The 11,245-nt window shown below is 52.8% G+C and overlaps 1 protein-coding gene across 1 annotated transcript in view; it reads right to left on the bottom strand.

Moving 5' to 3' along the window:
* The window catches only part of PLXNB3 (plexin B3), a 70,041-nt gene that overhangs the window by 351 nt on the left and 58,445 nt on the right, over positions 1-11,245 (bottom strand). Inside the window, exons 24-33 of the mRNA XM_018572609.1 lie at positions 10,496-10,562; positions 8,819-9,125; positions 8,103-8,206; positions 7,560-7,647; positions 5,601-5,764; positions 4,934-5,087; positions 4,412-4,566; positions 4,274-4,338; positions 2,856-2,931; positions 1,346-1,420 (exon numbers count right to left, since the gene is read on the bottom strand). Coding sequence (XP_018428111.1) covers positions 1,346-1,420; positions 2,856-2,931; positions 4,274-4,338; positions 4,412-4,566; positions 4,934-5,087; positions 5,601-5,764; positions 7,560-7,647; positions 8,103-8,206; positions 8,819-9,125; positions 10,496-10,562 — 1,255 coding nt within the window. The remainder of the gene's footprint in view (positions 1-1,345; positions 1,421-2,855; positions 2,932-4,273; positions 4,339-4,411; positions 4,567-4,933; positions 5,088-5,600; positions 5,765-7,559; positions 7,648-8,102; positions 8,207-8,818; positions 9,126-10,495; positions 10,563-11,245) is intronic.

Below are 11,245 nucleotides of genomic sequence, written 5' to 3'. Positions count from 1 at the left end.
AAAGAGGGCGATGTGGGGGGGGGGGGGGGGGGGGTGATTATCACTCATAGTTCGGGGCGACGTGTGACAATGAGACTGTCACAGGGCGGCTCAATGGATAGGGAGGTGAGCGAACACATACCGGCGCTCGCTCACTTCTTGACTTCTTGATCCTGTCCCTGCAGAGAGTGGTGACTGTCACTCACGGCTCCCTGGAGGGATTCCAACCCCTCCCCGCTCCGATCCTCCATCGCTGACTGGCGGAACGGACGGGGGAGGGGGCGGGTACAGCTGGCTCTGTCTCTAGATGTATTTTTAAAATTAGCGGTCATCAGCTGCTTGTGAGCCGCTGATGACAGCTATTAATTTAAAGGGGACAGTCTGCTTTACAGTTCTACTATAAGCTGATGGTCGCTATAGCGACCATCAGCTTATAGTAGAACTGTAAATGCCAGGTCCGTACGACGTACTGAGCTGGCCAGCTGGAAGCACTTTTGTAGTCCTTGGCAGCGAAAGGGTTAATATGGAGAACCCCCCCGCCACCTTCCCCCCATGGCCATTAATAAGAAATTGAACATCTCCCACTTTTCTGGGAAGGCTTCCACAAGATTTTGGAGGGTGTCTGTGGGAATTGGTCCCATGTGTGAGATCAGGTACTGATGTTGGGTGAGAAGACCCGGGCTCACATTCCAATTTATCCCAAAGGTGCTCAGTAGGGTTGAGGTCGGGGCTCTGTGCAGGACACTCGGGTTCCTCCACCAAACTGGTCCCCCCATGTCTGTATGGAGCCCTCCCTCCCCCCATGTCTGTATGGAGCTGGCTTTGTACACGGGGGACAGTCATGGGGGGGGGGGCAGAAAATGGTCTTCACCAAACTGTGACCACAAGGCTGGAAGATCCCAATTGTCTACAATGTCTTTGTATGATGGAGGAGGACCAGAACCTTCACTGGGCGGATCCAGACATAATTGTCGGGATCCGCTCCGGCTGCGGCGGTCTCAGTATACCGCGAGCTGTAGTTCCCTATATACTGAGCCTAGGGTGACGGGAGGACGCTAGTTTGTGTCCCCGAGGAGGACTATGAGGAAAAGCCCCGACCCCGTACTTCTCCTTTAACGCTCTCTAATCTTAGGGAAGAATTTCATTTGGCCTGGAAAGGAAATATACTACGAGGATTTATGGTGACCGCATGCTCACAGACGGCCGGATCCTCGCAGGAAGAATGGCTCTGCGCATGTTCTATATGAGGAGGCGTGCTCTGTAGCGCCATTCTCTGAACCGGTCACTGGTGACCCTAGTGCTGGGAACCGAGCTCGTCACCTTGACAGGTTCTCTTTACTGACTAACCAGCAATACCTGTACTGACCTGATCATAGTACTTGTTGATGTAATTGTAGAGTTCGTGCAGAGCCACCAGAGAGCTGAGGTCCGCCGCGTGAATCTGTCATGAAGAAAGCGGGACGTTAGACTGACAATAAAAAGGTGAACGCTTTCATAACGCACATGATTCAGAAAGCAGTAAAAGAGAACCTGTCACCAACTACTCACTGATCACATCACGTATGTGAAATGCTCACTCACGGCTTGCATCATGTCTGTTGGGTCTCAGTAAACATGCAATGGCAGCATATGTATCCGGCGTTTCCATGCTTTCCCATTGGCTTTTATTGGCCCCTCAATACACACCAATGGGTGGAAATACGGACCGGATCCGTTTCATGATGCCATGTATACTGTGTGTGATCCATGACTAACAATGGGATGCCAAATAACATGCGTTTTGGAACTTTCAAACACAGATGTTATGACTCGTAGATGTGAACAAGGCCTTAAAGCTCAACTCAGGGCTTAGTCCTTGCCCCCCCAATTTCCCTTTACCCCAATCTCCTCCTAACATGCTTCCTTCTATGCTTTATTATATACTTACCTTTTCTATATAACCCGGGGTTGGTCTAGTGACGCGCTGGGTCACTTTCACTTCTCCTCCGACGCTGATGGTGCGTCACTTTCTGCATTATTACACCGTGATTGAAGGGCACAATGGTGAAGCCCCCCCCAGGGGCGGGTCCATGACGACCTGTCACTTTCTGCATTATTACACCGTGATTGAAGGGCACAATGGTGAAGCCCCCCCCAGGGGCGGGTCCATGACGACCTGTCACTTTCTGCATTATTACACCGTGATTGAAGGGCACCATGGTGACGCCCCCCCAGGGGCGGGTCCATGACACCCCGCACTCACATGCTTTCCTCATTCTTTTGGGTTGATTGATGCTGGGCAGCACTCAACCTGGATGACTGAGGACATCAAGTGGCATAAAGGGCTTACTGCAGGGAGCGGAGGCGAGTATTGGACCTAGCACCTGCTAGGGGGCCATTTTAGTTTGTAGTTAGTAGGGATGCGCCGATACCGGTTTTTCAGGACCGAGAACCGATATTCTGCTTTCGGTACTCCCAACATGGAGCCGGCATCCCGGGTAATCAGGAAGCTGGCGGCGGGTAATGACATGCCGCCCAGCTTCGCGTTTGCCCAGGAAGCCGGCTCCATTGTTCGGCCGGATCGACGCAGATTGGCCAGGAATCCTACTGGCCAATCAGCATGGAGCCGGCTTCCCGGCCAATCAGGAAGCCGGGTCATTACTCGCTGGCTTCCCGATTGCCCTGGAAGCGGACTCCATGTTCCCCTGCGGCACAGCCGGTCAGAGGAAACGTTCCGGCATCGGAGCATTCCACGTTGTCCGGCGTTTATCTTTACAGGCGGAGCATCCAAATGTATTCCGAGATACGGATCTTCTCCGGGACCGATCATGTGACGATATCTTTTTGGGGAATCTCTCTAATATTGACGATTATTGCGACATCCGGACGCCACTCACCCCCGAGAGCTCAGTGAGAGAAGAATTCATTTCCTGGTAGCTGGCCGGGGTCGCTTGCTGGATGTCGGCATAGTACCTAAGAGAGAGACGATACAGACATGACGAGCACACAATGTCAGGCGTCCTCGGCGTTATCGGGGGAGTGACCCCCATTCAGGTGATATTGATGCAGAAGAGTCGGGGGGGCTGGTTGGACTTTTAATGCCGTCTTGGTCCCTTACTTCCTTATCCAGGGACCACAGGATCTCCCTTATGGATGCAGACAACAGTACAAACCGGGATTTAGCCGGGGCTCTCCTTTAAATTGTGCGTCCCCCTTATTGGATGATTTATCTTTCACTTTCTCCTCCCAAACACAGGAAAATCCTAACCGAAGCAGCAAAGGACAGCCCGAGGCTCTAACCCCTTACCCGCAATATCCAATATGAAGAGTTGTAGCTAGAGTTCTACTGAACTGAGGGTGAGGCCCCCGGATTCCTATTCAGAGGATCGGCCAGAACGTCATACAGTACAATGGCTCCTGCGAGGCCGATCTCCACAAAAATGGGACGTCCCGCATGCGAGGGAATCTGGGACTGAAGATATGCGCATAGATACAGTCCGGGGAGAGCACCAAATAAGGCAGAAGAAGAGTCCAGAAAAGTTTAAAGGAGAACTACGAGGTCAGTGTTTTCCCCCATAGTCCTCCTCGGGGACACAAACTAGCGTCCTCCCGTCACCCTAGGCTCAGTATATAGGGAGCTACAGCTCGCGGTATACTGAGACGCCGCAGCCGGAGCGGATCCCGACAATTATGTCTGGATCCGCCCAGCTGCGTGACTGACAGCTGGCTCCGCCTATCTAGAGGCTGTACCCGGCCCCTCCCCCGTCCGTTCCGTCAATCAGCGCTGGAGGATCGGGGAGCGGGGAATCCCTGCAGGGAGCCGTGAGTGACAGTCACCACTCTCTGCAGGGACATGATCGGGAAGTGAGCGAGTGACGTTATGTGTTCTCTCACCTCTCGATCTACTGAGCCGACCTGTGACAGTCTCATTGTCACACGTCACCCCGAACTATGAGGATGAGAGGAAATCCCCCCCCTCATAGTTCTCCTTTAATGCCCATGGAATGGGATCTCCAACAAGCTCATACAGTCAGGGTCGGATTTACTCTCTCTGCTGCCCCAAGGCCAGGTTCCTCAATGTGCTCCCCTGCTGCCCCTCTGCCCCCTGCTGCCCCTCTGCCCCCTGCTGCCCCGAGGCCGGGCCTTGGTTGGCCTTGTGGGAAATCCGGCCCTGCATACAAGTGTGATGGTCAGATGTGTCCATCTCATCTATCCTGCATGCAGAGAGCCGTGCATTTACTTGTTGGCCGTCAATAGGACTCGTCTGGTATCTAATCACCTCCACATATCACATAAAGGGGCAGCAGACACTTACTTCTCCACCATCTGCTTGTAGCGCGGAATTTCACGCGCGTAGAGAAGTTTATTGACGGGCGAGTCCTGAAGCGGAAGAAACGCAGGTCAGTGAATGTTCCTCTAAGCCGCCTCCCCCCATCTCCCCTTTCATACTCACTCTGCCAACCTTGTGCTCGGAGATGGTACAGGAGTCGATGAAGGTCTGAGCGATGACGGCGAGGATGGAGTCTACGTTGTCAGACACCTCGATATCGAAGACCATTTGAGGGTTTTTCAGTATGAGGACCCAGAACCTCTGCATCAGACTGCGGCCAAACAAAACAAACAGATTAAGGGCGTGTTCACACGACGTGCGTTCTGTGTGCTGACCGGCTCCGTACGCTGCTGCACTCAAAATGCATCCCAATGTATCCCTGCGTGTTTTATGGGCTCCAGTTCTCACGTGCGCAGTCCGTGCAGCTTACGACAGAAAAAATACCGCATGTCACATTTTGTCCGGTCCGGAAACGCACGAACGCGCACGAAACGCAACGAAAACGCAACGCAATGCAGCTAAGGGGGAAAAAAAGATTTTTTTTTATTCTTGCTCCACTTATTACGATGTCACCAACGTTGACAAAAAATTAACTGTCAGCATCCGGACCGAAAACGCGTCAAAAACGCACTGCATCAGCAGCTTTCTTCCAGATATGGACGGTCTCGGCGTCCCCGATCTCGTGCTTCTCCGCCATTTCATCGAGGAAGTCGAAGATATATTTGATGGCGATCGGAACGGGCCGGTTCACCCCCAACATGGCCTGGAATGTGTCATCCACAAATTTCTGCAGCGTCCCCTAGAAGAAGAAACAGGTTTAGGCTCAACTTCTGCTCCTCACAAGACCAAGCAACCACTTACCGCGCTTCCCCCGAAAATAAGACCCTGTCCTCTATATTTGATGTGCAACAATCCAAAGTTACTGCAAAATGGCAAAGGTAAGAATGTGGTGATCGGGGTGATCGGGGGCGCCGTTCCTTTCCCCCGAAAACCGAGAGGAACGGACACTACACTTCATCTGAGCCACAAATAACAGTTGGTGGAGTTGAAGAGTTAGTTGCGCCCCGTGCAGTGTCGCCGCCGGGATGGATACGGTGGGGCTTGCAGTGACGCATGGAACCCATCCTGCGCATAGGTCACTGCGTCGTCTTGAAGGAAGGGGCCCGGCATGGTCCCGAAACGTTGGCTTGTTGGACCCACGTGACGTTCTACTAACAAACCGCAGTACTTCTGGTGACCCATCCTCCATGACGCTTCTCTTTGTACGTTCCTGGGGGTCATGTGACTCTGGGCAGTATTCCCTCCGGCTCACCTTCATAGAGAGTAAACGCGTCAGGTAGATCTCAGGAATGGCTTTGGCGCGCTCCCTCTCCCTCAAACTGCTGCGCCTCCGGCACGGTTCTGGTTCCTCCATGGACTTCACCAGGTGCCACATTCTGATGCCGCCGTCCTCTCCGTCCTCCAGCATCGGAGTTTCTGTTACAGACACAGGAGCGTAGTCACCAGAGTGCGAAGAAGAGGACAAATCAAGAGGTATGAAAGCCGAGTTGCCTTCTATTCTTTTTAGTAGCCCAGGTCTGGACTCTTGTATTGTTTATGTGCCGCAGACCTGCCAACAACAGATTGATCCGGAAATAGGGATCACAAACTATTGTTGAAATACAAGAGCCTTGTATACGCTTACTTGAGACCGCTCACTGCTGCTCTCTGTCCTTGTGCAGGGTGACCGGTCTGGTCTCCGCCCCCTCCTGTAATAAAGACCAATCACTGCTGCTCTCTGTCCTTGTGCAGGGTGACCGGTCTGGTCTCCGCCCCCTCCTGTAATAAAGACCAATCACTGCTGCTCTCTCCTTGTGCAGGGTGACTGGTCTAGTCTCCGCCCCCTCCTGTAGTTTTCTGTAGTGGGTGGGGTCTGCTGGGTCCCTCCCACAACTCTGCTCTCTGCACAGGCCATATGCAGCACAGTGATGATGTCACCACTATTTTTCAGTTGCGGCAAACTTTAAAGTTACGCAAAATCTTGAGGCGCCAGTCTATCTAGCATGCCAAAAATGACCTGTGGCTCCTCCCAAAAGCTTTACCAGACCCTTATCCTAGAGAGGGGTCTGCTATGGATTCTATGGGGACCCCACACCACAAAAAGAAAACACACCAGGAGCCCCTCTTCACATCAGAGTCCTCAGCCCCCCTTCACATCAGAGTCCTCAGTCCCCCTTCACATCAGAGTCCTCAGCCCCCCTTCACATCAGAGTCCTCAGCCCCCCTTCACATCAGAGTCCTCAGCCCCCCTTCACATCAGAGTCCTCAGCCCCCCTTCACATCAGAGTCCTCAGCCCCCCTTCACATCAGAGTCCTCAGCCCCCCTTCACATCATTCAGACTCCGCCGTCCCCCTTCACATCAGAGTCCTCAGCCCCCATTCACATCAGAGTCCTCAGCCCCCCTTCACATCAGAGTCCTCAGTCCCCCTTCACATCAGAGTCCTCAGTCCCCCTTCACATCAGAGTCCTCAGTCCCCCTTCACATCAGAGTTCTTATTTATTATTGTCACCATAGTGGGGCTGCGGCAGGCCATGGAGCAGGTCTGGAGGTAGCATGCGCTTCTGCATGCAACACGCCTTGGACTAGCATCATGCATTTTCCTAGTGCTGGTGACCGGCTCGCCGCCACAATGGGAATGCATGACACTGTGCAACAAAGTAAAGGCCCCCCTGAGTAAGGCACGAGGCCCCCCTGAGTAAGGCACGAGGCCCCCCTGAGTAAGGCACGAGGCCCCCCTGAGTAAGGCACGAGGCCCCCCGGGCTATATCTCGGTGCGCACAAAGCGGATGCGTCTCCTCCGTGGCTACCGAGGAATAGATTTCAATGCCCAGAAGTCACTAAGCCATCAAATCTCTCATGAAAGCTGCTGACTCCTCCCCCCGGCTAATCCTGGAATAAGCACAGGTGACTCCTCCCCCCCGGCTAATCCTGGAATAAGCACAGGTGACTCCTCCCCCCCGGCTAATCCTGGAATAAGCACAGGTGACTCCTCCCCCCCGGCTAATCCTGGAATAAGCACAGGTGACTCCTCCCCCCCGGCTAATCCTGGAATAAGCACAGGTGACTCCACACTCCATGCTGCAATGGTCACCGGCAGGGGCAGTACTGAGCCGCCGGCACGGGGGACTTGTTGTCAGAAAGGGGCTGCAGTCTTGCCCGAAGGAAGTTCCCAATATGAAGGCGGGGCATAATAAAGAGGGGAGGGAACAATGTCGGGGTCGCACACTCACTTTCTCCACTCAGGAAGCTGCAGTTTGGCGTCTCGCACAGATTATTATGTAACCGCGGTATCAGAGCCACAGTCGCCAGATCAGGAACCTGTTCAGAGGGGAACACAGGAGTGAGACTGACACACAAGTACCACGGGTAAAGACATGCCCACACACGTGACTTATCCACACACACACGCACCCTGCACACACACACGCTCCACACACACGCTGCACACACACACACGCTGCACACACACACACGCTGCACACACACACACACCCCAACAACACACACACCCAACACACACACACACACTGCACACACCCGCTGAACACACACACACTGCACACACACACGCACGCTGCACACACGCACGCTGCACACACACACACGCACGCTGCACACACACACACACACACACACTGCACACACACACTGAACACACACACACTGCACACACACACGCACGCTGCACACACACACGCTGCACACACACACACGCACGCTGCACACACACACGCTGCACACACACACACGCACGCTGCACACACACGACTCACCTTATAATGGTGCAGAGTATTAAATCTCTTCCACTGATCCTGATCCTGCGACGTCAGGTCCTCGTCTGATAAAGTCAAATGTCCGGCTTGCCCGGCGCGCCACTCTGTGGAAATAACGCAGGACAATGCAATTCCTGGACGATAAAACAAACGCTGACCTGCGCTTATGGGGGGTGGAAAAAACCCCCCCGATATCTATGGGGGGGGGGGGGGGGGGGGGGCGGGGCAGGGTGATAAGGGAGATTTTTTTTTTTTAATGCAACTAATCGGAAAAATAAATTGGGCAACTAATCGACTATGAGAATAATCGGCCTCGATTGCAGAGCGGATCTTCGTTTACACGTGTGGTGGATTGGACGCTACATATACTGGTGATACATGAAAGATATATTTCATTCACTCTCTGATTGATATTTTGATTGGTTATATACATTGTAACGGGTGTATTATCTGATCCTGTGCAATGTATTCATTCTATAATCCAATTCCTTGGTAAAGAGCAAGATGGGGGCCGTCATTGCTGACCCCACGAGTCTGCCGTTTCTCCTTCCACTGCCCAGTCACGGGCTGGGGGAGGGGCAAGACCTGTAATCAGGTCTCTTGCCCTACCAGACAGGGGTGTGCTGTGTAGCAGACCTGTGTAAATCTCGGGACAGGACTGCAATCATTTCTGCAGGTGAGACGCCTCTCTGTGTAACTATCCCGAGCGTCCTTACCCAGATCCAGCGTGTGCGCTGCGGGCCGGAGGGAGAAGGGGGTTCCTTTGTACACATGATTCAGAATCTTCCCTTTCACTTGAGTGATGGTGTCGGTGTCCAGCACTCTGACCGGCACCCTCTGCACCTCCGTCCCGTTCTTCACTATAACGGTGAGCGTCATCGGCCGGTACTCGATGTCCTCCCGCAGGAGACGCCCGTCGTTCAGGGTGCGCTTGGCCTTCCCCGTCACGGCGTCCACCGGGCCCTTATCCACCTGATACTTGATGGCGCTGTACAGCATGTAGAGAGGTTCTGCCGCCGCCTCCTGCGTGGAGAGGAACATAGAACACACGTGTCACATCTCGGGGGGGAGAGACGGCTCAGATATACACGCAGCACACAAGAAGCCAATTCACATCTATTGCTCAGGTTGTCACCTCCAAAGGAACAGCAAACCAGCATTTTAGACTTTTTATGTAATCCCCGCGGGACCAACTGCATATAGCACATGGTCCCGTCCTGATCTGTGACTCCAAGTGTATATAGCACATGGTCCCGTCCTGATCTGTGACTCCAAGTGTATATAGCACATGGTCCCGTCCTGATCTGTGACTCCAAGTGTATATAGCACATGGTCCCGTCCTGATCTGTGACTCCAAGTGTATATAGCACATGGTCCCGTCCTGATCGCTGACTCCAAGTGTATATAGCACATGGTCCCGTCCTGATCTGTGACTCCAAGTGTATATAGCACATGGTCCCGTCCTGATCTGTGACTCCAAGTGTATATAGCACATGGTCCCGTCCTGATCTGTGACTCCAAGTGTATATAGCACATGGTCCCGTCCTGATCGCTGACTCCAAGTGCATATAGCACATGGTCCCGTCCTGATCTGTGACTCCAAGTGTATATAGCACATGGTCCCGTCCTGATCGCTGACTCCAAGTGTATATAGCACATGGTCCCGTCCTGATCGCTGACTCCAGGTGGATGTAAAGCACCTCATGTCAATGATGGCTGTGATCCTATAGGACTTAAATTAAAACCAATATGTACATGTATGATAAAACTAGGGATGCACCGATACCAATACTAGTATTGGTACTGATACCAGTATCGGTACCAGTATCGGTGCCGATACCGAGTGTTTGGGAAAGTACAAATGCTCCGATGCCTAGCCCGATACTTCATACATCAGGAAGCCGGGCAACACGTCATTACACGCTGCTTGGCTTCCTGATTGGCCGGGAACCCGGCTCCATGCACCCTCGTCATGAGATGATTATGGATCTGGCTTTCTGGCCAATCAGGAAGCAGGGCGCCGCGTCATTACACGGCGCCCGGCTTCCATGATTGGACCTAGTGATGAGAAGCATGGAGGCGGCTTCCTTGTTAATCGGGAAGCCGGGTGGCGAGTCATTACACACTACTTGGCTTCCTGAATGGGACTTCCGGTATCGGTATTTGGTATCGGTGAGTACCGGGAAATATATATCAGTACTCGGTACCAAAATACCGGTATCGGTGCGTCCGTAGATAAAACACACACTGGATAGTTCTATAATCATAAAAAGCAGGTCCTGCCACAGTCCTCCCATCGCACTCTGAAGAGCGGTTCCTGTATTGCGCAATGACCTAGAACTGTGAAGTGGGCCGGCGAGGGAAATGGATGTTCTGGATTCTCAGGCACTGACCCGGAGAAAGGAATGCAGACAGATGGACATCCAGTTGGTCAGCAGCTTCTCCACGATGGTCTCCGTCCTGCAAAGACACAAAGCTGCCATGTTATTCCTCCAGCACTCTATGGTTAGAGGGAACATCATATCTGAGGCTGCGCGCTGCAATCACCAGTAAGATGTTCTGACGCGGTGTACCGGATGTATTTACAGAGAATGTGCAAATGTTTGCTTTATAAACCCCCCCGGGGGGGCTTACACGGTAGCGATCAATAATCCTTTATTAGGAATGCACCAATACGCTTTCCTCCTGACCGAGTACCGATACTTCTCAAGTACTCGCCGATACCAATTATTAGGGATTCACCGATACCACTTTTTTAAGACCGAGTACGAGTACCGATACTTTTGATCAAGTACTCACCGATACCAATTACCGATACTTTTTCTTAAAGGGTCACATTTTTTCTAAAGCAATACAAACTAATGCTTTAAGGTCACTTTCTTAATATTATGATTCGTGAGATGACGAGGGAGCGTGACGCCGGCTTCCCGGCCAATCAGAACGTCATTGCACGGTGCCCGGCTTCCGGATTTGCTAGCTTCCTGACGAAGCGGGAAGTCGGGCAGCGCGTCATTGCACGCTACCCAGCTTCCTGATTGGCCGGGAAGTCGGCTCCATGCTCTGTCATCACAAGTGACGAGAGAGCATGGAGCCGTTTCCCGGCCAATCAGGAAGCCGGGCAGCGTGTAATGGTGCGCTGCCCG

The sequence above is a fragment of the Nanorana parkeri genome, unplaced genomic scaffold (assembly GCF_000935625.1).
Source record: "Nanorana parkeri isolate BGI_ZX_2015 unplaced genomic scaffold, ASM93562v1 scaffold2085, whole genome shotgun sequence".
In the NCBI taxonomy this organism is placed as follows: Eukaryota; Metazoa; Chordata; class Amphibia; order Anura; family Dicroglossidae; genus Nanorana; species Nanorana parkeri.
This window is presented reverse-complemented; position numbering and strand designations above follow the sequence as displayed.